The sequence below is a fragment of the Coffea eugenioides genome, chromosome 7 (genome assembly GCF_003713205.1).
Source record: "Coffea eugenioides isolate CCC68of chromosome 7, Ceug_1.0, whole genome shotgun sequence".
NCBI lineage: Eukaryota > Viridiplantae > Streptophyta > Magnoliopsida > Gentianales > Rubiaceae > Coffea > Coffea eugenioides.
Genome location: NC_040041.1, coordinates 1,103,970 through 1,131,494, shown reverse-complemented (window position 1 = coordinate 1,131,494; position 27,525 = coordinate 1,103,970). Strand labels below are relative to the sequence as shown.

General features: G+C 37.3%; 1 protein-coding gene across 1 annotated transcript; it reads right to left on the bottom strand.

Annotated features, from left to right (window-relative positions):
- Positions 1-13,174: 13,174 nt before the first annotated feature.
- LOC113777922 lies at positions 13,175-26,528 on the bottom strand. The gene is made up of 24 exons (XM_027323156.1): positions 26,524-26,528; positions 26,010-26,445; positions 25,756-25,833; positions 24,671-24,835; positions 24,399-24,572; positions 24,175-24,300; positions 23,960-24,076; positions 22,022-22,186; positions 21,750-21,923; positions 21,526-21,651; positions 21,311-21,427; positions 19,373-19,537; positions 19,101-19,298; positions 18,877-19,002; positions 18,662-18,778; positions 16,725-16,889; positions 16,453-16,626; positions 16,229-16,354; positions 16,014-16,130; positions 14,076-14,240; positions 13,804-13,977; positions 13,580-13,705; positions 13,365-13,481; positions 13,175-13,237 (listed from the first exon to the last, which is right to left on the bottom strand). Exons 1-24 carry the CDS (start codon positions 26,526-26,528, stop codon positions 13,175-13,177), a joined length of 3,516 nt encoding a protein of 1,171 aa, XP_027178957.1.
- Between the last annotated feature and the right edge of the window lie 997 nt (positions 26,529-27,525).

The following is a 27,525-nucleotide window of genomic DNA, read 5'->3' as shown; positions in this document are numbered from 1 at the left end:
TCTGAAAACCTTCTCCCTGACATCTCCCAGTTGGGCCACCCCTTGACTGAGCCCCTCTACCTACGCCTGACTGCCTTCCACCTCCGACTCCCCGTCCGAACTTGGGAGGGGCACTCTTATCCCCCTGCCCTGAGCTGCTCTCAGGAAATTCTCGCTTCTTCGTCTGGAAGTTTCTCACTTGTAGCCTAGCGCTTTCCACCCGTTGAGCTTTCTCCACGGCCTCACTAAAAGCTTAATTTGGGCCACCGCGAGATCCTTCTGAATATCCACGCTCAGACCCTAGATAAAGCGCCTTATCTGCCGTTGTTCGGTCATGATTAACTCGGGGGCAAATTTAGATAAGCGAGTGAATTGACTCTTGTATTTCGCTACGGATTGGGCCCCCTGACGAAGTTGAATAAATTCATCTTCCTTCCGTTCCTGAACTAGAGGAGGGAAGAATTTAGCGTTGAACTCCCGCATAAAATTCACCCAGGTCCTGGGTGTTTGCTCCCGTTCCCACTTTTGCCGAATAACATTTCACTAAGAACGGGCCGCCCCTTCCAGTTGAAAGACGGTGAAGGTCACCTGCCTCTCTTTTGTATAATGCAGGGCAGTAAAGATATCCACCATCTTCTCCAGCCACCTTTCTGTTACATTTGGATCTGGCCCCCAATGAACTTTGGTGGGGTAAACTTCTGAAATCTCTCGAGAGCCCTGTCCTCGCTCTCCACGTGGTTACCAGGGTTCCCAGGGTTGGGGTTAGAGTTTTGACTCTGTTGTTGCACCACTTGGGCTAGTAAATTAGTCATTTGCTGCATAGCAGCAGCTATTTGGATATTAGGGTCAATCTTAGGTTCAGGGTTTAGTTCGGACAAGGTCTCCCCAGTTCCCCTTTCAGACGTGGGTTGCCTACTCCCACGTCCACGGCTCCGACCACTACGAGTGCCCTCCATGGAATCTAGTCGTTCTAGGCAAACGTAACTATAACATTAAAGATAACGATACAGGTAAGTAAGGAACCAAAAGCTTTTCACACTACAGCATATATACATAATACAAAACAACATCAAACAGTCACACATTAACAGTCAGTCAAGTACAAACAAAGACAGTCCAGAAGGGAATGACATCATTAAAAGTAATATACACATAACTAGTCCAAAGGTACAAAAATGGCTAGCTAAGGCTCTCCCCGGATCTACCATCCCCTATCCTTCCTATATACGGTAGTAAAAAATCATCCAAAATAACCTAAGAGTAAAGGCTTAGTCCGTCGTCGGACCAGTGGACCCACCCGACTGGACGGGTTCACCTCCAACCTCGTCTCCTACACAAGAGGCCTTATCGCTCTCCTCCTCAAGCAAGTCATCGCAAATGTTCAAGATCGACTCGGCTCTAACCCTCACTTTCCTAGCCCGCTTAACCATGCGCTCACGTGCCTCTCCAAGTTGTGCACAAAGGTCGTCCACCCTATCTTGACCTTCAACCACATCATACTCCAGTTCCTTAATTCGCTCGACTTGTTTTTTGTTGGCTTCCCTCAGTTGGTTCACTTCGGTTTCAAGCCTAGCATTATCCGTTGCTAACTCCTTTCTCTCCTCGACCACGGCCAAAACGACCGTATTAGGGTAGGCATAGGTGTGGCGGCACTCACAACGCTGAAGACAGTTAGCCGGACTCCAACGTACCGTGGCCCCTCTCAGTCGGATTTGGTACTTAATCATTAGGAGTACTCCACGGGGCCGCTCCCTAGCTGGACTACCACTAGGGCTGCTATGACCGTCCATCCTACACAAAAGCGTCAATAACTTAAGTATTCTTAAGGAAAATAATCAAAGATAATCCTCAAGTAAAAAATTTCCAACACGTCCAGGCTACTTCAAACCTAAGTTCTGATACCACTTGTGACAGCCCCACCTTCCCCTAAGGCAAATCAAAGGGGTTAGCGGACTGCCTGCCCAACTCTCGCCAGAACTAACAAGACAGTTAAACACAGTCTAAAACGTTCCGAAACATGAAAACGTGCTTAAACGAATCAGAAATCGAGAAACGGAGGAACGAAAATCGGAGCAGCACATGAACAGTATCGGCCACGTCAGAATCCAACCGAAATCTGGCCGAATTTTCGGCTGGATTCCTGGCCGGATTCAGGCCAGAGAGCAACTAGCTGGATACCATTTTTCCTAGGGCAATCCGGCCAAGTTCTGGCCGGATTCGCCCTTGACCTTTCCCGCCAAAATTTTTTTTCGCCATTTGAAGTCCGAATCTGTCCAAGATCCAACTAAACATCAACATCCATATAAACCGTGAAATTAAACATTTACGAGTCAAAATAACACATAAACATTGCCAACCATGTTTGTACAAATAAGGTTTCAAGGTTACAACTCAAAAGAGATGTTGGATCACAATACACTTAGGGTTTCCATTCATTGAGAAGCTATACAAAATGTTAAGGTAGCTCGACTCAGCAATGAAAGAGCATAGTCTTCCAAAAGGTGTTCAAATCCCTGTAAGGAAAACAAAAGTAAAGGAGTGAGCTTTCGCTCAATGAGGTACCATCACTCAAACAATGAAATTCATGTAAGCATAAAGCCAATCAAACCAAATTCTTTCAAAGTGGAGTTCACTACTGTGAGAACCTCGAAAATATGCCTACAGATATATATATAAATACATAATATAAAATATATGTATTGCACCTGTATTCTTATACTGTTAATAAACTTCATATTTCTCTTTATGTGATTCTAATTAAGTACGTAAAAATAGTTTTATGCTACAAACAGTTTAATTGTAATCAATAAATCTTAGACAAAAACGACATAAGTACCCTAAGTAAACTTAGGACGTAAGGATTTCGATAATCAAAGCCTTGCAAGATTAGCGAAGAATTAGGCGTTCAAATCACATTTGGGGATAATTTTTGGAGCTAAGTTAGAACTAAGGACTTAAGTGGATAACAGGAGGAGAAGTGAAAAGACTAAACTACCCCTCACAATGTCACAAAATTACCCCACGGCCATAACCATTCCACGCACCGCCAAACACTCCCTCGGACACAATGATCTTGCATCTCTCCATCCGGCCAATGCTCTTCTTCACCATTCCTACACTCAATTACTTCCGACACTCAACCTTCCTCAAAACCGCAGCACCACTTCACAATTTCATTCCATATCCTCTGCACACTTCCTATCCCAGATAACACTCTACTCTCACATTGTTATCATCGCCAGAGATAGAGAGGGAGAGACCGAGCTGCAACCATTCTGTCTCTGTCGTGAGCTAGAGGATAGAAAGGGGAGAGCTAGTGGAAGTCGTAGGAGCTGCTGATCATCATCATCTTCGTCAACTTCAGACCCACATCCACCAGCTGTAACCAAAATCTGCTGCGTGAGGAGAAGAGCCGAGAGAGAGGGATAGACTTCAGCATCCTGTCGAGTGAGTGAGCATCTTGTGAGGTAAATTTCTGGACTGTAAAATGGTTAACCAGAGGTAGTATAAGCAAGCTTTGGACTTGCATGTGAGGACTTTAAGCTCGGATGATATAATTAGCCATGTGATAATTTGATGTTAAGCTACCAGAAACTGGTTTGGAAGAGAAAGTGGTACTGCCGTGAGTTTGAGCTGGGATGTGGTAGCTTTAAATTGTTATTTGTGGGATGATCAATGATTGTATTTGTGTATTAATCACCTGAAGACAAGATGATAAGTCATGCATGAATTTAACTAGCCTGAATTACACTGGAAAATAAGATATGAAACAGAATTCTTCATACAAACTCATCCGAGTGTAGTTGCACAAAGTTCTGGAATTATGAATATATTTTGCTGCTGCCGAGCTGATTTCTGGTCTGATGTGTTAGCTAATTAACTCAGCAATTATGCATGTGAGAATTAAGGGCAAAAATAAAAGGCTTTAACTGAAGAAAATATTGGATGATGAACTAAGGAGCTTAGAAAATTCTGTTTTGATGAAAATGATTCTGCCGAGAGAATGGTTTGGAAATGCAACTGAAATTCTGTTTTCCTGTGACAACCTGAGCACTCAAGTGTAATTAGCCGAGTGAAACTTAATGATTAAGATGCTTAGGACCCTGCATGTTAATTCTATGAAGTTGATTTATGAATTAAGGAACTTAGGAAATTCTGTTTTGATGGAGAAAATTTCTGCCGTGACTGGTTAAGAAATGATTTGCTTAATTTACCTAATTTTGACGAGCTGTGGTTATAATCCTAACTATCCAAGTGAAGATAAAATGCTTAAGGGCCTGCATGTTGAGTTACACGATTGGACAATGAAACTAGGAACTTGGAAAATTCTGATTTTGTGAATTGGAATTCTTGTGAACTGAAAATTTCCAAGATCTTGAATTTGATATTTAACTCTCAATCTGTCTTATGGTGATGATATGAGCTGTTATATACGATTAGCTAGTTAACAACATGTTAATTGAAGTTTGCATGAGGTCTTGTAGCTTGGCTAACCAAGAAAATAAAATGAAAGCAGAAAAATTGTTTCATGAATGGTCATCCGAGACTAGTTGACATAATTTCTGGATTTGTGTTAGATGAGTATAATTGTAGTTTGAATCTGGATTTGATTTGGAAACCTTTACTAGCTAGCTACGTGTTTGCATGTCCTAATGGAGTACCAAAAATTCTGTTTTAACCAAAGAAAATCCTGTTTTAGAACCATTGTTATTGCTGAAAATTTTGAGAAAAAGCCGTGAGGTTTAAACCTGGAAATTTTGGGGTTTGTAATCATGGTTTAAATTCAACTCTTGAACTGGAAATGTTCATTGTTTAGCTAAGTAATTGCATGAGGAAGTTGAGAGTTTAATAGCATGTTTTAACCGAGAAAATAAAATGAAAACAGAAAGTTTCTTCATGCATGATTCATCCGTAGCTTGCTGGACAGATTTCTGGAATTTTTGGGATGTTTAAACCTATTGTTCGAATTCGATTTTGAGCCAGAAATGTTAATTAGTTAGCCAAAGGTTCACATGATGAATTTGAGAATCTAAAACCATGTTTTAACCAAGGAAAAGTTGGATTTATAAAACTCTAAGTGCTGGAAAAGTATTGATAGCCGAGGGGATGAACCAGAATTTTCAGTTTGTCTTTGGAAATTTTAATTGGGTTCTGGAAATTTATTTTATTCTTCCCTTGGAATATAATGGATTAGTAATACATAAGAGATGTAAATTTTAAGTTGTTTGGCAATGAAATATTGGATATATTGAAGGATTGAACCAAAAATGTTGATATCTAAAGGCTAGAATTTCTTTCGTGGTATCCGAAGGTTGAGTTGGAGTTTTAGCTCGGTTGTGAAATTATTCTTTGAAGCATAATGATTGGAAATGCCTGGAATATGCTGTTTTAAAGTTTTATAAGACATGCAGATGCGAAACACTCGAATTGTGGGTGAATTGCCAATTGATGATTGTCATACTTAGCTGATGACAGATTAGCATATATATGATTTCTTGGTTGAACCATTTACTGGAATCAAGCGTTATTTGCCTTGGTATATGCTGGTATGAATGTCATACTTAAATGTACGGATGGTTTGAATAAAAGCCTTATGGTCTTAAAAGAGAAAAAGGAGTTTTTCACAAGTGAAAAATGAATTTCCAGATTTTCGGATTTCATTAACCAGTCTCAGTAAAATGCTTATATCTTGGTGTAGGAAAATCCGATTAAGGTGCCGTCAGTGGCATTTGAAACTAGAAACATAGGCCTTTGTTCTGTAGAAATTTCATATTTTTCCTCCATGTGTACTGCTGTCTGTGAATCCTCAAAGTGGACTGTTTTGTATGAATGTCCTGTTTCTTCGTGAAACTGAACTTGGATTTGGATTGAGATTTTAGCTTACTTGTGGTTTAAATTCTTGATTGAATTGTGGTTGGAAGTAATTGGTGTTGTCAAGGGCTAATGATTGATGAAGCCCTTGGCCATTTGAATGATTTTATAAGTACTACAGGGTGATGAAAGTTAATTGCTGGAATGTCTAGGAGGCTTTACTGTTATTTTTATTTGCTTATGATGGGTTTGCTGAAACCAAGTGCTAATGATTGATGAAGCCTTGGTTGATCATTTTATTTTATTCAGAAATGCACTTGTTGAAATCTAGGGCTAATGATTGACGAAGCCCTAGTAATTTGCTATGTGAATTTTTGCCATATTTTGATCCATATTATGATTTCGAAACGGAATCGGAGCTGTGGAAGTTGTATCGATCTTGCGAAATCGAGTAGCTGCGATCAAAATTAATCAAAAATATTTTCCAGCTAGTATTATATTATAAAAACTCCATATCTAGTGTTTTGCCTAAAACTTTCCAACTCGATAATTTTCTTTAGCTCAATCTAGCCTTGATAGCTATAGTAAATAAGTTCTATAGCTTTTGAAAACTCTAAGTCTTATTTTAATTCCTTTTCTTTCCTTAAGCTTTGCACTTGGATAGTTAACTATAGGAAAAGTTCCAAAATACGAGTTTTACTAATCTTAGTGAAAAGCTTGGGAAACTTGCTCGGCAAGAAACCCTATTTTAGGAAAAATAGTTTTTAAGGATAATTTTTGCAAAAGCCGTAACTTTAAAGAAATGTTCAAAGTAACTTCCTAACGTGGATATTAAGAGGTTTGTCGACTTATTTCAAGAAAATAATATTAGTTACCCTTTTATAAGGATAAGTATCTTAAGGAAAACTATAATAAACATTTCTTCTATTTTTGTCAAGTTTTAACCTAAGGGACTCTTGATTCTTCTAAGGAAAAGTAGACTAGTAGTATATTAAATATACCTCGATGTCTATAAGCTTAAAAGCTGAGTAGAAACTTATAGTTTCAAAATTTGGTTTTTAGGATATTGCGAGGACGCGGAATTCGATTCCCAACTTGATATCTGAACTCCACTCTTGGTGAGTGTCCCTGCCTGTTCTTTTCCTACCTGAATTAAGTGCTTTCTTGACTCGATATGTGATAAATTGCAAAAATGAGTTTTTGATCCATCGAAGTGAGCAGTGTGTACTTTATCGCACTAGCCGTTCGAGTGGTGACTTGCGTGAATCATTTTTCTCATAAATCCTTGAATCTAAAAGTAGTTACGTCGTTGGGTGAATCCCTCGGCACTTGAATCGAACTACAAAAACGTCGTTGGGTGAATCCCTCGACCAATTATCTACAGGTATATCTCGAGTATACTGCGTCTTTAGTCGACGTTCGGGCCCGGGACCGGGGTATGAATGGTGACGGGTTAGGATTAAAATGAGTGGATCTACATGGACTATAAGTAGTGAGAGTTGACGGAGGGTCAACTACGATGAATGGTGATCAAGCGAGGAAAATGGCTCCTGAGAGCCCCTGTATCCTACCTTGTGCTTTTATACGCTTTCCTAACTGTTAAATTTGGTTAAATTATTACTCGCTGTTTGATTTAAGTGACTGCATGTTTTGGGGCACCACTGAGCTTTAGCTCACCCCATGTTTATTTGTTTTCCTTACAGGATGGGAAGTTTGAAAGTATTTGAGCAGCTTATATTTCCAATGAATGTACTTGAACAACTTGAATTTAATTTTCGATTTGTAATGACTTCTAAGCTAAGCATTGTATCTTTCATTTTGGATTGTCACTTGAAGCTGGAAAGTGTAATCTCTAATTCTAATATTCGGTATGTATGTTTGTATTGGTATAGTTTGTCTTTAATCCTTGCGAGCGACGCGTGAAGTGTTTAAGAGCCGTCGATTGGCTAAGTTATATGCTGTTATCTTTGAAGTTAATGTGGTGATAGAAATCGATTTATTTCGGGAGAATTATTTTGTAATAGATTAGGATACTCTTCGAAAGGATTTGGATTAGAATGCTTGCGTGAGTCCTGGCGAGAGCTGGGCAGACGGCCCGCCAACCCTTTGGTTCGCCTCAGGGGGAAGTGGGGTCGTCACAACTACTATCAAACCAAACCAAGAAAAGGATATGGGCGGCTCTCAAGAGCCCTTTTTCTCGCTTGCCATACTTGATCTCACCTCGTTGACTCTCCGTCAACGTTTAAGGAGTAACCAATACCGTAGACCCCACTTTCTCCAATTCTTTCCACCTCACATACCCTAACCGGGCCAGAACTCCAATCAGTTCAGAAATGATAATACTCGAGTATACCGGAATCAAGAGTCTCATACTCAAGGATTCCACACAACAGTCCCCATGGCTCGTCAATTTTCACGACCAAACTCTTGCCGGTTTGATTCAATTGATCACCAATGGGGTTGAGTTCAATGATAACAGTAGAGGTCGTTCGATACACATCCAAACGACACCAGTTCACGTATATTCAAGTGGCATTCCATATATACAGTAAACAGTCACATAAGATATAAGGTGCGAGAGTGATAAAGTACACACTCGTCTCAATCAATTTCGACAGTAAACACAAGCATTCAAGTCATAGATTTCAAGTATATCAAAGCCATGAAGTAACAATCATGTGAGTAGTACACTCACCAATCAAACAAAAGGGAGTTTCACAAATTTCCACCCGATGAGCGTCTTGAATCCACGTCACGCCCTAAAACATTTAAGCAAGTACAATGAGACTCGATTACGAGTCATAAATCCGAACCACACATCATTAATGTACAACCGTAACAACTTGCAAGTAATATAAAATACACTTGGTGCTAAAGGTTTAGACAACCCCAGGGTCACCATTTAACCCCTAAAGCACCCCAACTCCAAGAAAATATATGACCCTACAATTTGGATAGCATTTTCCCTTACAATTCAATTTCCAACCTACCATCATTCACTTAAGTTTCCCAAACACAACCACCACTACCATTACAAGTCCTAGGCTTTCCAATACCACTTATTAGGGTCACAATACCCTTGAACAAAGCCAATTCAATGGTTCTATAGCAACCCAATAACAGCCCCAATCACACACCCTAAATCTGAAATATTCCGTACAAAGCGAAAAATTTTTCGCAAACAACCACAATTTACACATCAAAGTTTCATTCTAGACCATTCCAAGCCATCATCCATGGCCAACCAATATAAAACAATTAAAAACAGAAAAATCATGAATAATTATGAAAATTCACCAATTTCCACCAAAAGTCACAAAATCTTTCACAAAACTAACTTTATGACTAACACAAGTCATTAATTCCACATTATCAAAACCAAAGAAGGAATTCCTTAACTACTCACCTTGCAACCTCAAAAAAAGAGCCAACTTAGCACCACTTTCTTTCAAACCACTTCACCAACAACCTCACTACTACTAAACTAAGGATTTTTATGGAGAAATTTCAAGTTTAATCGGTTGGATTGCAAGATTGAGCAAGATTGAGAGCAAAAGAGTTGAAGGTTTCTTTTCTTTTCTTTCTAGAGAGAGCCGGCCAAAGAAGCTTGAAATGAAGATGATTTTGGTCAATTTTGATTAATTGGTAAAGTTAAGGAATAGTAGTCAAAGTCCAAAATTAAATCACAAAATGACACTTGTCACCCTCTTTAATGCAAAGCTATCCTTTTGTCTCTTCAACACCAATCCATTGGGTAGCCTCTAATCATCTCTTAACACCTAGTAAATTAAACCCTGTATACAAACTTAATCCAATCGACCGAATTTTACCGCACTTACCGCACTTGCGGGTCCCACATCCGGTATACACTCTTAATTTCTCGAAACTAACTGATACTAGAAAAATAATTTAAAAACTACATTTACTCATAAAAATGATCTAGACGATTTTCCTCATAAAAAAAATATAGAATTAGCGGGCAATTAAATAAAATAAAATCTAGGAAATAAACAAAATTTACGGGTTCTCACAATACTCATAGTCGTTCACCCCACTACCGGGAAGTTTCCGGCGTTCGATGACTTTCACGAGATGATATTTGTTGTCCCTCCAATGGCACAAGACTTCCCAGCAGGTGATTGAAAAATTTGTACTTGACGTGAATATCTCAGTAATATTTAAGTGGGTAATTTAGCAATTAAGCAGTTATACATGTTGGCGAACCTTCGTACCTGGTCTACTTGAAAATAAAAACGGCCCAGCTTGTCATTACTAGTTACAATCATGATCATTCATGCTTATTACCTGTGCTTCTATTTGTGCATTTGGTTCTAGCTTTTTGACGTGACAGTTTTCCTTGCTGCTAGATGTCATCTAGGGGAATGGAGCTGTTGTGTATAAGGTACCAGAGCTTGAAAATGATCGACTGCTGAAAATAAGCTTAAGAAGCATTGAGAATGAGGATACAACACAAATCTCACAGGTTCTCATCTTTACAACTCATAGCACCTCTCCTGTTCAGTTATGAACATGTGTAGCTAGAGTTAAGAGTTAATACATCATAGAATCACATGCAGGAAATCGGTGGTGGAGGCCATCGGAATGCGAGTTCATTTATGTTAGCCTCTATTGAGTTTAAGAAGTGGAAGGTTCATGGTGATGCCTTGACCAATGCGGCAATTTAGAATATTTTGTGCATGTCATGTAGATGGTGTAAGGTGCTCTAATCATTGTTGATTCTATTATCAATCCATGTGAATCCAATCCAACAGTAATCTATATAGGTAGTATGTTAAAGTCTCCTCTGTTCTATTTTTTCCTGTTTAAAGAGAAGTAAGAGCTTTTTCTTCTGTTACCTCCTAGAAGAATCATTTGCAGAGTTGATCTGCTCAGTGTCTCGCTGGTAAAATCTGTCAAGAACAGAAGTAGCCTGAAAGTTGGGGCTTAGGCTTGAAAGTTGTTCCGTGTTGAAATTCACGGATCCAAGCAGAACCCTAATAAATTCACGGATCCAATCTAATGCTGGTTGGCCAGAAACACTTGTATAAACTGAAATCATCCGGGAGATTTTCCATCCCACAATAACACAAACCATCTAAGAGTTCATCCGAACTTTCCAATGACAAAGCACAACTCTCTAGTTCAATAGGTGGAATTATAAGTAGTCGTCTAATTTAGCCAAAAGCGTGTAAGATAAGCAAATGTCTAGCGCTCTCAGCATTTTCATAAGATTTACCACACACTAAAACAGAACCATTTTAATAAGCTTTAGCCCATTTTAAAATAGAATCTGCAGCAATTTAGGCAAGCAACATGTAACAATCACTTAGAAGACGCAGAACGGCCAGTGTATTCTGTGGAACCAACAAAGGAAATTAGGATCTTGTGGTTTTATATATTTTTGCCCCTTCAATAGGATAAGCTGATGATAAGGTAGAAGATTCAAGTTAGGACACTCAAAAATGAAAAAATAATCAAACCAGTGAGTAAACATATTGAATTTGAGTTAGAGCTTTCAAGGGAACATATACTCTAAATTTCAAAAAAGTGACCACGCTGTATAAATTTTTTCTCCAAAAAAAATATCCTGCATTCTAGAAACCAAATTATGTACTCAATCGAACTGCTCATTACTACTCGCATACCCCATGCCTTGCCTCAATCTTTTTCCTGTTTTACGTTTAGTTTCCATGCGAGATGTGTACGAGCGTGCTAATTTCGACATTCTGTTGTGTACTGACAATTTCTTCTTAACATTTTTGACATACAGCCGCAGCAAAATGTGTCTCCCCACTAATCTGGAACAAACTTTTGCATGTGTAAGATCTTAACTAATAATTCACACTCACACAAACGTCTCAAGATTTTAAACCCCTAAAATCTGTAGAAGAAGAAATAGTTGTGGGTACCCTCTTCCAGACTAACATTTTCAAAAGCAAAATGACTTCACACGAAAAGTGCACATAAAGAAATGTGAAAATATTCCTAGCCTACTTCTTTGAGGCTTCGGAATGCAGAATGGCTAGAAACGTCAACATATACTGTGTCCCTTAGAATAACCCAAACAATTCAAGAGTTCATCTAAACTTCGAGGGCGAAGCACAACATCTTGTTCAAAAAGTTTGATTACGACAAGTCATCTAATGTAGCCAAAAGTTTGTTGGAAAGGCAGAGTCCAGCATTCTGATTTCTGATGAGATTTTACCCCGCCCCAAAATAGAATGATTTTCATAAGCTCTACCCTGCTGTAAAATGAAATCTGCAGTAATTTTGCTAGGAGCTTCACACAATCATTGCCACATAGAGGAAAATGCAACTAATTCTTCTTTGGAAAATGCTTAGTTGCCAGAAATATACTTGAAAAATTGAAATTATCTAGGAGATTTATATCCCAAAATAGCCCAGGTCATCTGAATTTTTAAGAAGTAAAGCACAGTCTTGTTGTTCAAAAGGTTTGATTAGAATAAGTCATCCTAGTGCAGCCAAAAGTTTGTAACAGATTAACAAAATCCAATGTCTAACATTCTCAGCATTTTCATAAGATTTATTGCACTTCATTTCATAAGCTCTACCCACTTCAATATAAAATGCATACTAAGTTAGGCAAGGGACGCTAAACGATCACTGCGGCATTAATGAATTTGAAACCAATTCTTCCTCGGAAAATGCAGATTGGCCAGAAACACTAGAATAAACCGAAATCATCCGGGAGATTTTCCATCCCAGAATAACACAAACCATCTAAGAGTTCATCCGAACTTTCCAGTGACAAAGCACAACTCTCTAGTTCAAAAGGTTGAATTATAATTAGTCGTCTAATTAGCCAAAAGCGTGTAAGATAAACATATGTCTAGCGCTCTTAGCATTTTCATAAGATTTACACACTAAAATAGAATCTGCAGCAATTTAGGCGAGCAACACGTAACAATCACTTGGAAGACGCAGAACGGCCAGTAACATACTCAGAACAAATTGAAAGCATGTAGTATTAGATTTTATATCACCAGAAGCTCCAAAAAATACCCAAACCCTTGAATTAGAAATTAGAGAGTTTCTCTCTCAATTCACTACGGTTATCCATCTGTACGCTCCCAAAAGCATCAGTATTTCGCCTTGCTATGATATATTTCATAAAAGAATGCATCAAGAGCCCAGATTCAACAAGCCCACTGCTTTGCCACAGTTGTCGAATCTTTCCGCAGTACAATGCCACTACTAACATGCATATGTCCGCTTTAGATATCGAATTAAGGACTCTACCTCTTATTACAGTTGCTTTGAGGAAGGAATTAAGCAAAATAGGTAAAGTTCAGGAGCAATTTCAAGTGCCGGAATCTTCCGGTTTATTCTATCCAGATTCCAGGGTCGACTCTTCTATCCAAATTTAGGAATGGCGTTTTGTCTGTGGGCCTTGTGGTTTTGGGGGAATGTAGACGTCCTCACCGTCCTACAGTAAGGCATAGAGTAATATATTGTCAGAAGAATAATTTTAAAAAGATAAGAAAGTCATTGAAAAAAATATTGAAAAACTACTTCTTTTTTTCCCCTCAATGCACAAATAAGAGACACTTTACCTCTGTTAACTTGATACGCAAATCAGTAGCTTGTTCATCTAAGGGCAGTAAAAATGCATCTGGCGGCACCGGTGGGAATTGAGGAGCATCTCCAGCATGCCCGTCTTCCTCTTCTTCCTAAGATAGAGAATAAAATAATTCTATTAATCATTCCATTAAGTAAAAATAACGTTTAATTAACAAATAATAATAAAACTCTAAAAAAACTTAATTACCAGTTCATCTAATTCTTGGACCACCTCCCCAGCCACAAAGTCTTCAACATCTGGCGGTAAAAATGCACCTGGCGGCACCGGTGGGAATTGAGGAGCATCTCCAGCATGCCCGTTTTCCTCTTCTTCCTAAGATAGAGAATAAAATAATTCTATTAACCATTCCATTAAGTAAAAATAACTTTTAATTAAAAAATAATAATAAAACTCTAAAAAAACTTAATTACCAGTTCATCTAATTCTTGGACCACCTCCCCAGCCACAAAGTCTTCAATATGGAAATGTAGATCCCCAGCATCACCTCCTTCAGCGTTTGGTTCATCCGGTTCCTGTAAAAATGCATCTGGCGGCACCGGTGGGAACTGAGGAGCATCTCCAGCATGCCCGTCTTCCTCTTCTTCCTAAGATAAAGAATAAAATAATTCTATTAATCATTTCATTAAGTAAAAATAACGTTTAATTAAAAAATAATAATAAAACTCTAAAAAAATTTAATTACCAGATCATCTAATTCTTGGACCACCTCCCCAGCCACAAAGTCTTCAATATGGAATTGTAGATCCCCAGCATCACCTCCTTCAGTGTTTGGTTCATCCGGTTCCTGTAAAAATGCATCTGGCGGCAGTGCAGCAGCCTCTTCAGCATGAACTTCTCCTTCAACATCCTGTCGCAATGTGAAATTTTTTTTTTTTCAAAATTTGAAACATTTATTAAAAGAGAGAGAGAGATAGAGAGATTAAATCTCAAAAAAAAGACTTTTCCACTAAGGGTCCGTTTGTTTCGGGAGGAAAATATTTTCCTAATTTCCCGTGTTTGATTGCACAAAAGTTACTGAAAACATTTTCCTATGTAAAATATTTTCACCCATCTTATGGAAAACAACTTCCCTTCCAAACTTATTGAAGTTGTTTTCCGAAATGCATGCATCCCGCCTGTAGTATGTTTCAAACTTACTGAAAACATCTTGTAGTATGTTCTTCTTTTTTTTTAGTGTAAACAGGAGGATTCGAACCCAAAATCTCTTCCTTACACTCCCTCCCCCGTACCACCCAACCCAACCCAACCCTCCCCCTAGTATATTCAAAATAAAAAAAAAATCTCATTCTACTCATCCTATGCTAGTAATTAATTATATATAATAGGGACATTCTTTTCTAGAGAAACTTTCAGCAGTGAGAGTGCAAGATATATGTCACAATAAGCATTGCATGTGATTGATATTTGACACTAAATTGCCAGCAATTTGTTTATTGGTTAAGGAGATATTTTTTATTCATATATACATTTCTCCAAGATTTTTTAAAGTTAAACAATGAGATAAATTTTCTTATTTTGCATGGGAAGAAGTATGTAGTTATAATGTGTAGAAAGTAAAGATAGAGATAAATTTTCTTATTTTCTTATTTTTTACTGCACTTCATTTCATAAGCTCTACCCACTTCAATATAAAATGCATACTAAGTTAGGCAAGGGACGCTAAACGATCACTGCAGCATTAATGAATTTGAAACCAATTCTTCCTCGGAAAATGCAGATTGGCCAGAAACACTAGTATAAACCGAAATCATCCGGGAGATTTTCCATCCCAGAATAACACAAACCATCTAAGAGTTCATCCGAACTTTCCAGTGACAAAGCACAACTCTCTAGTTCAAAAGGTTGAATTATAATTAGTCGTCTAATTAGCCAAAAGCGTGTAAGATAAACATATGTCTAGCGCTCTTAGCATTTTCATAAGATTTACACACTAAAATAGAATCTGCAGCAATTTAGGCGAGCAACACGTAACAATCACTTGGAAGACGCAGAACGGCCAGTAACATACTCAGAACAAATTGAAAGCATGTAGTATTAGATTTTATATCACCAGAAGCTCCAAAAAATACCCAAACCCTTGAATTAGAAATTAGAGAGTTTCTCTCTCAATTCACTACGGTTATCCATCTGTACGCTCCCAAAAGCATCAGTATTTCGCCTTGCTATGATATATTTCATAAAAGAATGCATCAAGAGCCCAGATTCAACAAGCCCACTGCTTTGCCACAGTTGTCGAATCTTTCCGCAGTACAATGCCACTACTAACATGCATATGTCCGCTTTAGATATCGAATTAAGGACTCTACCTCTTATTACAGTTGCTTTGAGGAAGGAATTAAGCAAAATAGGTAAAGTTCAGGAGCAATTTCAAGTGCCGGAATCTTCCGGTTTATTCTATCCAGATTCCAGGGTCGACTCTTCTATCCAAATTTAGGAATGGCGTTTTGTCTGTGGGCCTTGCGGTTTTGGGGGAATGTAGACGTCCTCACCGTCCTACAGTAAGGCATAGAGTAATATATTGTCAGAAGAATAATTTTAAAAAGATAAGAAAGTCATTGAAAAAAATATTGAAAAACTACTTCTTTTTTTCCCCTCAATGCACAAATAAGAGACACTTTACCTCTGTTAACTTGATACGCAAATCAGTAGCTTGTTCATCTAAGGGCAGTAAAAATGCATCTGGCGGCACCGGTGGGAATTGAGGAGCATCTCCAGCATGCCCGTCTTCCTCTTCTTCCTAAGATAGAGAATAAAATAATTCTATTAATCATTCCATTAAGTAAAAATAACGTTTAATTAACAAATAATAATAAAACTCTAAAAAAACTTAATTACCAGTTCATCTAATTCTTGGACCACCTCCCCAGCCACAAAGTCTTCAACATCTGGCGGTAAAAATGCACCTGGCGGCACCGGTGGGAATTGAGGAGCATCTCCAGCATGCCCGTTTTCCTCTTCTTCCTAAGATAGAGAATAAAATAATTCTATTAACCATTCCATTAAGTAAAAATAACTTTTAATTAAAAAATAATAATAAAACTCTAAAAAAACTTAATTACCAGTTCATCTAATTCTTGGACCACCTCCCCAGCCACAAAGTCTTCAATATGGAAATGTAGATCCCCAGCATCACCTCCTTCAGCGTTTGGTTCATCCGGTTCCTGTAAAAATGCATCTGGCGGCACCGGTGGGAACTGAGGAGCATCTCCAGCATGCCCGTCTTCCTCTTCTTCCTAAGATAAAGAATAAAATAATTCTATTAATCATTTCATTAAGTAAAAATAACGTTTAATTAAAAAATAATAATAAAACTCTAAAAAAATTTAATTACCAGATCATCTAATTCTTGGACCACCTCCCCAGCCACAAAGTCTTCAATATGGAATTGTAGATCCCCAGCATCACCTCCTTCAGTGTTTGGTTCATCCGGTTCCTGTAAAAATGCATCTGGCGGCAGTGCAGCAGCCTCTTCAGCATGAACTTCTCCTTCAACATCCTGTCGCAATGTGAAATTTTTTTTTTTTCAAAATTTGAAACATTTATTAAAAGAGAGAGAGAGATAGAGAGATTAAATCTCAAAAAAAAGACTTTTCCACTAAGGGTCCGTTTGTTTCGGGAGGAAAATATTTTCCTAATTTCCCGTGTTTGATTGCACAAAAGTTACTGAAAACATTTTCCTATGTAAAATATTTTCACCCATCTTATGGAAAACAACTTCCCTTCCAAACTTATTGAAGTTGTTTTCCGAAATGCATGCATCCCGCCTGTAGTATGTTTCAAACTTACTGAAAACATCTTGTAGTATGTTCTTCTTTTTTTTTAGTGTAAACAGGAGGATTCGAACCCAAAATCTCTTCCTTACACTCCCTCCCCCGTACCACCCAACCCAACCCAACCCTCCCCCTAGTATATTCAAAATAAAAAAAAAATCTCATTCTACTCATCCTATGCTAGTAATTAATTATATATAATAGGGACATTCTTTTCTAGAGAAACTTTCAGCAGTGAGAGTGCAAGATATATGTCACAATAAGCATTGCATGTGATTGATATTTGACACTAAATTGCCAGCAATTTGTTTATTGGTTAAGGAGATATTTTTTATTCATATATACATTTCTCCAAGATTTTTTAAAGTTAAACAATGAGATAAATTTTCTTATTTTGCATGGGAAGAAGTATGTAGTTATAATGTGTAGAAAGTAAAGATAGAGATAAATTTTCTTATTTTCTTATTTTTTACTGCACTTCATTTCATAAGCTCTACCCACTTCAATATAAAATGCATACTAAGTTAGGCAAGGGACGCTAAACGATCACTGCAGCATTAATGAATTTGAAACCAATTCTTCCTCGGAAAATGCAGATTGGCCAGAAACACTAGTATAAACCGAAATCATCCGGGAGATTTTCCATCCCAGAATAACACAAACCATCTAAGAGTTCATCCGAACTTTCCAGTGACAAAGCACAACTCTCTAGTTCAAAAGGTTGAATTATAATTAGTCGTCTAATTAGCCAAAAGCGTGTAAGATAAACATATGTCTAGCGCTCTTAGCATTTTCATAAGATTTACACACTAAAATAGAATCTGCAGCAATTTAGGCGAGCAACACGTAACAATCACTTGGAAGACGCAGAACGGCCAGTAACATACTCAGAACAAATTGAAAGCATGTAGTATTAGATTTTATATCACCAGAAGCTCCAAAAAATACCCAAACCCTTGAATTAGAAATTAGAGAGTTTCTCTCTCAATCACTACGGTTATCCATCTGTACGCTCCCAAAAGCATCAGTATTTCGCCTTGCTATGATATATTTCATAAAAGAATGCATCAAGAGCCCAGATTCAACAAGCCCACTGCTTTGCCACAGTTGTCGAATCTTTCCGCAGTACAATGCCACTACTAACATGCATATGTCCGCTTTAGATATCGAATTAAGGACTCTACCTCTTATTACAGTTGCTTTGAGGAAGGAATTAAGCAAAATAGGTAAAGTTCAGGAGCAATTTCAAGTGCCGGAATCTTCCGGTTTATTCTATCCAGATTCCAGGGTCGACTCTTCTATCCAAATTTAGGAATGGCGTTTTGTCTGTGGGCCTTGTGGTTTTGGGGGAATGTAGACGTCCTCACCGTCCTACAGTAAGGCATAGAGTAATATATTGTCAGAAGAATAATTTTAAAAAGATAAGAAAGTCATTGAAAAAAATATTGAAAAACTACTTCTTTTTTTCCCCTCAATGCACAAATAAGAGACACTTTACCTCTGTTAACTTGATACGCAAATCAGTAGCTTGTTCATCTAAGGGCAGTAAAAATGCATCTGGCGGCACCGGTGGGAATTGAGGAGCATCTCCAGCATGCCCGTCTTCCTCTTCTTCCTAAGATAGAGAATAAAAATAATTCTATTAATCATTCCATTAAGTAAAAATAACGTTTAATTAACAAATAATAATAAAACTCTAAAAAACTTAATTACCAGTTCATCTAATTCTTGGACCACCTCCCCAGCCACAAAGTCTTCAACATCTGGCGGTAAAAATGCACCTGGCGGCACCGGTGGGAATTGAGGAGCATCTCCAGCATGCCCGTTTTCCTCTTCTTCCTAAGATAGAGAATAAAATAATTCTATTAACCATTCCATTAAGTAAAAATAACTTTTAATTAAAAAATAATAATAAAACTCTAAAAAAACTTAATTACCAGTTCATCTAATTCTTGGACCACCTCCCCAGCCACAAAGTCTTCAATATGGAAATGTAGATCCCCAGCATCAACCTCCTTCAGCGTTTGGTTCATCCGGTTCCTGTAAAAATGCATCTGGCGGCACCGGTGGGAACTGAGGAGCATCTCCAGCATGCCCGTCTTCCTCTTCTTCCTAAGATAAAGAATAAAATAATTCTATTAATCATTTCATTAAGTAAAAATAACGTTTAATTAAAAAATAATAATAAACTCTAAAAAAATTTAATTACCAGATCATCTAATTCTTGGACCACCTCCCCAGCCACAAAGTCTTCAATATGGAATTCTAGATCCCCAGCATCACCTCCTTCAGTGTTTGGTTCATCCGTTCCTGTAAAAATGGCATCTGGCGGCAGTGCAGCAGCCTCTTCAGCATGAACTTCTCCTTCAACATCCTGTCGCAATGTGAAAATTTTTTTTTTTTTCAAAATTTGAAACATTTATTAAGAGAGAGAGAGAGATAGAGAGATTAAATCTCAAAAAAAGACTTTTCCACTAAGGGTCCGTTTGTTTCGGGTTCCTAATTTCCGTGTTTTGATTGCACAAAAGTTACTGAAAACATTTTCCTATGTAAAATATTTTCACTCATCTTATGGAAAACAACTTCCCTTCCAAACTTATTGAAGTTGTTTTCCGAAATGCATGCATCCCGCCTGTAGTATGTTTCAAACTTACTGAAAACATCTTGTAGTATGTTCTTTTTTTTTTTAGTGTAAACAGGAGGATTCGAACCCAAAATCTCTTCCTTACACTCCCTCCCCGTACCACCCAACCCAACCCAACCCAACCCTCCCCTAGTATATTTCAAAATAAAAAAAAAAATCTCATTCTACTCATCCTATGCTAGTAATTAATTATATATAATAGGGACATTCTTTTCTAGAGAAACTTTCAGCAGTGAGAGTGCAAGATATATGTCACGATAAGCATTGCATGTGATTGATATTTGACACTAAATTGCCAGCAATTTGTTTATTGGTTAAGGAGATATTTTTTATTCATATATATAATTTCTCCAAGATTTTTTAAAGAGTTAAACATATGAGATAAATTTTCTTATTTTGCATGGGAAGAAGTATGTAGTTATAATGTGTTAGAAAGTAAAGATAGAGATAAATTTTCTTATTTTCTTATTTTTTACTGCACTTCATTTCATAAGCTCTACCCACTTCAATATAAAATGCATACTAAGTTAGGCAAGGGACGCTAAACGATCACTGCAGCATTAATGAATTTGAAACCAATTCTTCCTCGGAAAATGCAGATTGGCCAGAAACACTAGTATAAACCGAAAATCATCCGGGAGATTTTCCATCCCAGAATAACACAAACCATCTAAGAGTTCATCCGAACTTTCCAGTGACAAAGCACAACTCTCTAGTTCAAAAGGTTGAATTATAATTAGTCGTCTAATTAGCCAAAAGCGTGTAAGATAAACATATGTCTAGCGCTCTTAGCATTTTCATAAGATTTACACACTACAATAGAATCTGCAGCAATTTAGGCGAGCAACACGTAACAATCACTTGGAAGACGCAGAACGGCCAGTAACATACTCAGAACAAATTGAAAGCATGTAGTATTAGATTTTATATCACCAGAAGCTCCAAAAAATACCCAAACCCTTGAATTAGAAATTAGAGAGTTTCTCTCTCAAATCACTACGGTTATCCATCTGTACGCTCCCAAAAGCATCAGTATTTCGCCTTGCTATGATATATTTCATAAAAGAATGCATCAAGAGCCCAGATTCAACAAGCCCACTGCTTTGCCACAGTTGTCGAATCTTTCCGCAGTACAATGCCACTACTAACATGCATATGTCCGCTTTAGATATCGAATTAAGGACTCTACCTCTTATTACAGTTGCTTTGAGGAAGGAATTAAGCAAAATAGGTAAAGTTCAGGAGCAATTTCAAGTGCCGGAATCTTCCGGTTTATTCTATCCAGATTCCAGGGTCGACTCTTCTATCCAAATTTAGGAATGGCGTTTTGTCTGTGGGCCTTGTGGTTTTGGGGGAATGTAGACGTCCTCACCGTCCTACAGTAAGGCATAGAGTAATATATTGTCAGAAGAATAATTTTAAAAAGATAAGAAAGTCATTGAAAAAAATATTGAAAAACTACTTCTTTTTTTCCCCTCAATGCACAAATAAGAGACACTTTACCTCTGTTAACTTGATACGCAAATCAGTAGCTTGTTCATCTAAGGGCAGTAAAAATGCATCTGGCGGCACCGGTGGGAATTGAGGAGCATCTCCAGCATGCCCGTCTTCCTCTTCTTCCTAAGATAGAGAATAAAATAATTCTATTAATCATTCCATTAAGTAAAAATAACGTTTAATTAACAAATAATAATAAAACTCTAAAAAAACTTAATTACCAGTTCATCTAATTCTTGGACCACCTCCCCAGCCACAAAGTCTTCAACATCTGGCGGTAAAAATGCACCTGGCGGCACCGGTGGGAATTGAGGAGCATCTCCAGCATGCCCGTTTTCCTCTTCTTCCTAAGATAGAGAATAAAATAATTCTATTAACCATTCCATTAAGTAAAAATAACTTTTAATTAAAAAATAATAATAAAACTCTAAAAAAACTTAATTACCAGTTCATCTAATTCTTGGACCACCTCCCCAGCCACAAAGTCTTCAATATGGAAATGTAGATCCCCAGCATCACCTCCTTCAGCGTTTGGTTCATCCGGTTCCTGTAAAAATGCATCTGGCGGCACCGGTGGGAACTGAGGAGCATCTCCAGCATGCCCGTCTTCCTCTTCTTCCTAAGATAAAGAATAAAATAATTCTATTAATCATTTCATTAAGTAAAAATAACGTTTAATTAAAAAATAATAATAAAACTCTAAAAAAATTTAATTACCAGATCATCTAATTCTTGGACCACCTCCCCAGCCACAAAGTCTTCAATATGGAATTGTAGATCCCCAGCATCACCTCCTTCAGTGTTTGGTTCATCCGGTTCCTGTAAAAATGCATCTGGCGGCAGTGCAGCAGCCTCTTCAGCATGAACTTCTCCTTCAACATCCTGTCGCAATGTGAAATTTTTTTTTTTTCAAAATTTGAAACATTTATTAAAAGAGAGAGAGAGATAGAGAGATTAAATCTCAAAAAAAAGACTTTTCCACTAAGGGTCCGTTTGTTTCGGGAGGAAAATATTTTCCTAATTTCCCGTGTTTGATTGCACAAAAGTTACTGAAAACATTTTCCTATGTAAAATATTTTCACCCATCTTATGGAAAACAACTTCCCTTCCAAACTTATTGAAGTTGTTTTCCGAAATGCATGCATCCCGCCTGTAGTATGTTTCAAACTTACTGAAAACATCTTGTAGTATGTTCTTCTTTTTTTTTAGTGTAAACAGGAGGATTCGAACCCAAAATCTCTTCCTTACACTCCCTCCCCCGTACCACCCAACCCAACCCAACCCTCCCCCTAGTATATTCAAAATAAAAAAAAAATCTCATTCTACTCATCCTATGCTAGTAATTAATTATATATAATAGGGACATTCTTTTCTAGAGAAACTTTCAGCAGTGAGAGTGCAAGATATATGTCACAATAAGCATTGCATGTGATTGATATTTGACACTAAATTGCCAGCAATTTGTTTATTGGTTAAGGAGATATTTTTTATTCATATATACATTTCTCCAAGATTTTTTAAAGTTAAACAATGAGATAAATTTTCTTATTTTGCATGGGAAGAAGTATGTAGTTATAATGTGTAGAAAGTAAAGATAGAGATAAATTTTCTTATTTTCTTATTTTTTACTGCACTTCATTTCATAAGCTCTACCCACTTCAATATAAAATGCATACTAAGTTAGGCAAGGGACGCTAAACGATCACTGCAGCATTAATGAATTTGAAACCAATTCTTCCTCGGAAAATGCAGATTGGCCAGAAACACTAGTATAAACCGAAATCATCCGGGAGATTTTCCATCCCAGAATAACACAAACCATCTAAGAGTTCATCCGAACTTTCCAGTGACAAAGCACAACTCTCTAGTTCAAAAGGTTGAATTATAATTAGTCGTCTAATTAGCCAAAAGCGTGTAAGATAAACATATGTCTAGCGCTCTTAGCATTTTCATAAGATTTACACACTAAAATAGAATCTGCAGCAATTTAGGCGAGCAACACGTAACAATCACTTGGAAGACGCAGAACGGCCAGTAACATACTCAGAACAAATTGAAAGCATGTAGTATTAGATTTTATATCACCAGAAGCTCCAAAAAATACCCAAACCCTTGAATTAGAAATTAGAGAGTTTCTCTCTCAATTCACTACGGTTATCCATCTGTACGCTCCCAAAAGCATCAGTATTTCGCCTTGCTATGATATATTTCATAAAAGAATGCATCAAGAGCCCAGATTCAACAAGCCCACTGCTTTGCCACAGTTGTCGAATCCTTCCGCAGTACAATGCCACTACTAACATGCATATGTCCGCTTTAGATATCGAATTAAGGACTCTACCTCTTATTACAGTTGCTTTGAGGAAGGAATTAAGCAAAATAGGTAAAGTTCAGGAGCAATTTCAAGTGCCGGAATCTTCCGGTTTATTCTATCCAGATTCCAGGGTCGACTCTTCTATCCAAATTTAGGAATGGCGTTTTGTCTGTGGGCCTTGTGGTTTTGGGGGAATGTAGACGTCCTCACCGTCCTACAGTAAGGCATAGAGTAATATATTGTCAGAAGAATAATTTTAAAAAGATAAGAAAGTCATTGAAAAAAATATTGAAAAACTACTTCTTTTTTTCCCCTCAATGCACAAATAAGAGACACTTTACCTCTGTTAACTTGATACGCAAATCAGTAGCTTGTTCATCTAAGGGCAGTAAAAATGCATCTGGCGGCACCGGTGGGAATTGAGGAGCATCTCCAGCATGCCCGTCTTCCTCTTCTTCCTAAGATAGAGAATAAAATAATTCTATTAATCATTCCATTAAGTAAAAATAACGTTTAATTAACAAATAATAATAAAACTCTAAAAAAACTTAATTACCAGTTCATCTAATTCTTGGACCACCTCCCCAGCCACAAAGTCTTCAACATCTGGCGGTAAAAATGCACCTGGCGGCACCGGTGGGAATTGAGGAGCATCTCCAGCATGCCCGTTTTCCTCTTCTTCCTAAGATAGAGAATAAAATAATTCTATTAACCATTCCATTAAGTAAAAATAACTTTTAATTAAAAAATAATAATAAAACTCTAAAAAAACTTAATTACCAGTTCATCTAATTCTTGGACCACCTCCCCAGCCACAAAGTCTTCAATATGGAAATGTAGATCCCCAGCATCACCTCCTTCAGCGTTTGGTTCATCCGGTTCCTGTAAAAATGCATCTGGCGGCACCGGTGGGAACTGAGGAGCATCTCCAGCATGCCCGTCTTCCTCTTCTTCCTAAGATAAAGAATAAAATAATTCTATTAATCATTTCATTAAGTAAAAATAACGTTTAATTAAAAAATAATAATAAAACTCTAAAAAAATTTAATTACCAGATCATCTAATTCTTGGACCACCTCCCCAGCCACAAAGTCTTCAATATGGAATTGTAGATCCCCAGCATCACCTCCTTCAGTGTTTGGTTCATCCGGTTCCTGTAAAAATGCATCTGGCGGCAGTGCAGCAGCCTCTTCAGCATGAACTTCTCCTTCAACATCCTGTCGCAATGTGAAATTTTTTTTTTTTCAAAATTTGAAACATTTATTAAAAGAGAGAGAGAGATAGAGAGATTAAATCTCAAAAAAAAGACTTTTCCACTAAGGGTCCGTTTGTTTCGGGAGGAAAATATTTTCCTAATTTCCCGTGTTTGATTGCACAAAAGTTACTGAAAACATTTTCCTATGTAAAATATTTTCACCCATCTTATGGAAAACAACTTCCCTTCCAAACTTATTGAAGTTGTTTTCCGAAATGCATGCATCCCGCCTGTAGTATGTTTCAAACTTACTGAAAACATCTTGTAGTATGTTCTTCTTTTTTTTTAGTGTAAACAGGAGGATTCGAACCCAAAATCTCTTCCTTACACTCCCTCCCCCGTACCACCCAACCCAACCCAACCCTCCCCCTAGTATATTCAAAATAAAAAAAAAATCTCATTCTACTCATCCTATGCTAGTAATTAATTATATATAATAGGGACATTCTTTTCTAGAGAAACTTTCAGCAGTGAGAGTGCAAGATATATGTCACAATAAGCATTGCATGTGATTGATATTTGACACTAAATTGCCAGCAATTTGTTTATTGGTTAAGGAGATATTTTTTATTCATATATACATTTCTCCAAGATTTTTTAAAGTTAAACAATGAGATAAATTTTCTTATTTTGCATGGGAAGAAGTATGTAGTTATAATGTGTAGAAAGTAAAGATAGAGATAAAAGTGAAAATATTTCAAAAGTTAAACGAACACCAAAAAAATGAAATAAGAAAATATTTTCAATAAGCTAACCAAACACCTGAAAATGATGAAAGGGAAATGATTTTCATGAAAAATTACTTCCACGAAAAATATTTTCCCAAGGAAAACATTTTACTTCCAACCAAACAGACCCTAAATCATTTACTCTTTCCGGTACCTGTAGCCATGGTAACAGCACTTCAACATGCGGTTCATGTTTCTCTGGACCTTCTTCTCCAATCTTCGCTGGCTGTTCCTACGATGGAGAATAGATTAATTTCTTAACAATAAAAGATACTAAAAAGTTAAAATCTCTTAAGAAAAATGAGATGTGAGGTAATTTTTTGTTTCTTCCGTGTAGAATATAAACAAATTTAATGCCAAAAAGTAGATACTGATTTACAGAGATATCACGTCAAAAATATTTACGACCTCGCCTATTTTCAGTCGTTTAGGATATATTTCAAGTTCATATTCTCCTGTCAGTAACGGCGACAATTTTGAACTAGTTTCATCATTCTGGAACTGTATCGGCGGCTTTCCCGCCACCAGAAGTTCCTTCAAAGCTTTGGTGGACTGAAAGTCCTTCCAATTTCTAGCACTCAGCAAGTCTAGAAAACGCTGGGAAGGAGTAGTAGGCAAGTTCAATTCGGAGATCAAGGCAGGAATGAAGTGTGTGATAATGCGGATTGTTCTATCGGAAGACGACTCCTCTTCTCCAGTTAGCTCAGGCGTAAGAAGGTCGTTTATAGCTTTTACAAACTTCATATCCGAATTCGCATTCCGCATTCGCTCCACAAGTTCGAAGCTCTCCATCCCCAGGTCGGAAAAGAACTGAAGCAAGGTAGGTATAATATCACCAAATTGACTGCAAAAAATATCACGTAATTAAGAACAAGTAGTACACATACAGTACGTGTAATAAAAAATCCATTTGAAAACTTACACCATTGTTGCTGATGATTTGAGAACTGAGAGTTGAAAGATTAAGATGAAGAAGACAGCACCAAGTTTTTGAAATTGATCGTCGAGGAGGGAAATGAAATAAACGACGTACCACTCTATATATACACACACAGTTAGTTAGTGTCAGTAGGCTAGAGTCTAGATCACAACTTCACGCAGAATGCCTCTTCCATCTTTTTTCTTTTCTTTTTTTTAAAAAAATTTATTTTACCGTCACATGCATGCAAAATTTTTTTTTCTTTTATGGGGGGAGGGGGGGGGGGGGGGTGGGGGAAGACATGCATGCAATGTTCGAATACATTTCTTTCCTTGTTATTATATAATTCGCCAACCACGATAACTTGAGAAAGAAGCAAAAAGAGAAGAAGAAAAACAGTTCTACCACGAAAGCTAATTTGATGCTATGTGGTTTATATAGTAAACTGGTTTTACTAGATGAGATTGGAAAAGAAAAAAAATTGAGAAGTTAAAGACAAATGAATCAATCACAGATTGGACGAGCCCAGATTATCCAAATTCACAATAACTTGGCCGGGCTATATCGAAATTCTGTACAGTCAAAACTCACGCACGCACTTGGGAGGAGTCAGCTAAATGATGCGCCATTAATATATTTTGGTAACAATCTTTTTGAGTCACTCCCATCTCTCAAATGCTCTAAGAATTCGAAAATCGAAACAACGATTAGTATTTCACCACCTTATTCCGTACTTTTCTTCATCTACTCAACTTCCTTGAGCTCTCTTCTCTTTTCTGAGCAACGAATTTGCCTACCAAAAGATTATTTTGCAAGTTATATTCAAAATAGCTTAGTTTAATTTCTCCTCGAAAGTATACTAAAACCAATTATAAACTTAAAAGTTTTTTTTTTCTAAATGGCAATTTTCCTGATATAGTGCTTAAGCAACAAATGGATAGCATCCAAATTAGTTCATATCACTCCCAAACAAAGGTTTTGCAAAAAATAAATAAATAAAATGCT

Excerpts from the sequence above, each read along its gene's own strand:
- LOC113777922 (XM_027323156.1), bottom strand. Across the intron at positions 24,573-24,670 it reads TCCAAGAATTAGATGATCTG|GAAGAAGAGGAAGACGGGCA; the intron begins GTAATTAAATTT and ends TCTTTATCTTAG. Across the intron at positions 21,924-22,021 it reads TCCAAGAATTAGATGATCTG|GAAGAAGAGGAAGACGGGCA; the intron begins GTAATTAAATTT and ends TCTTTATCTTAG.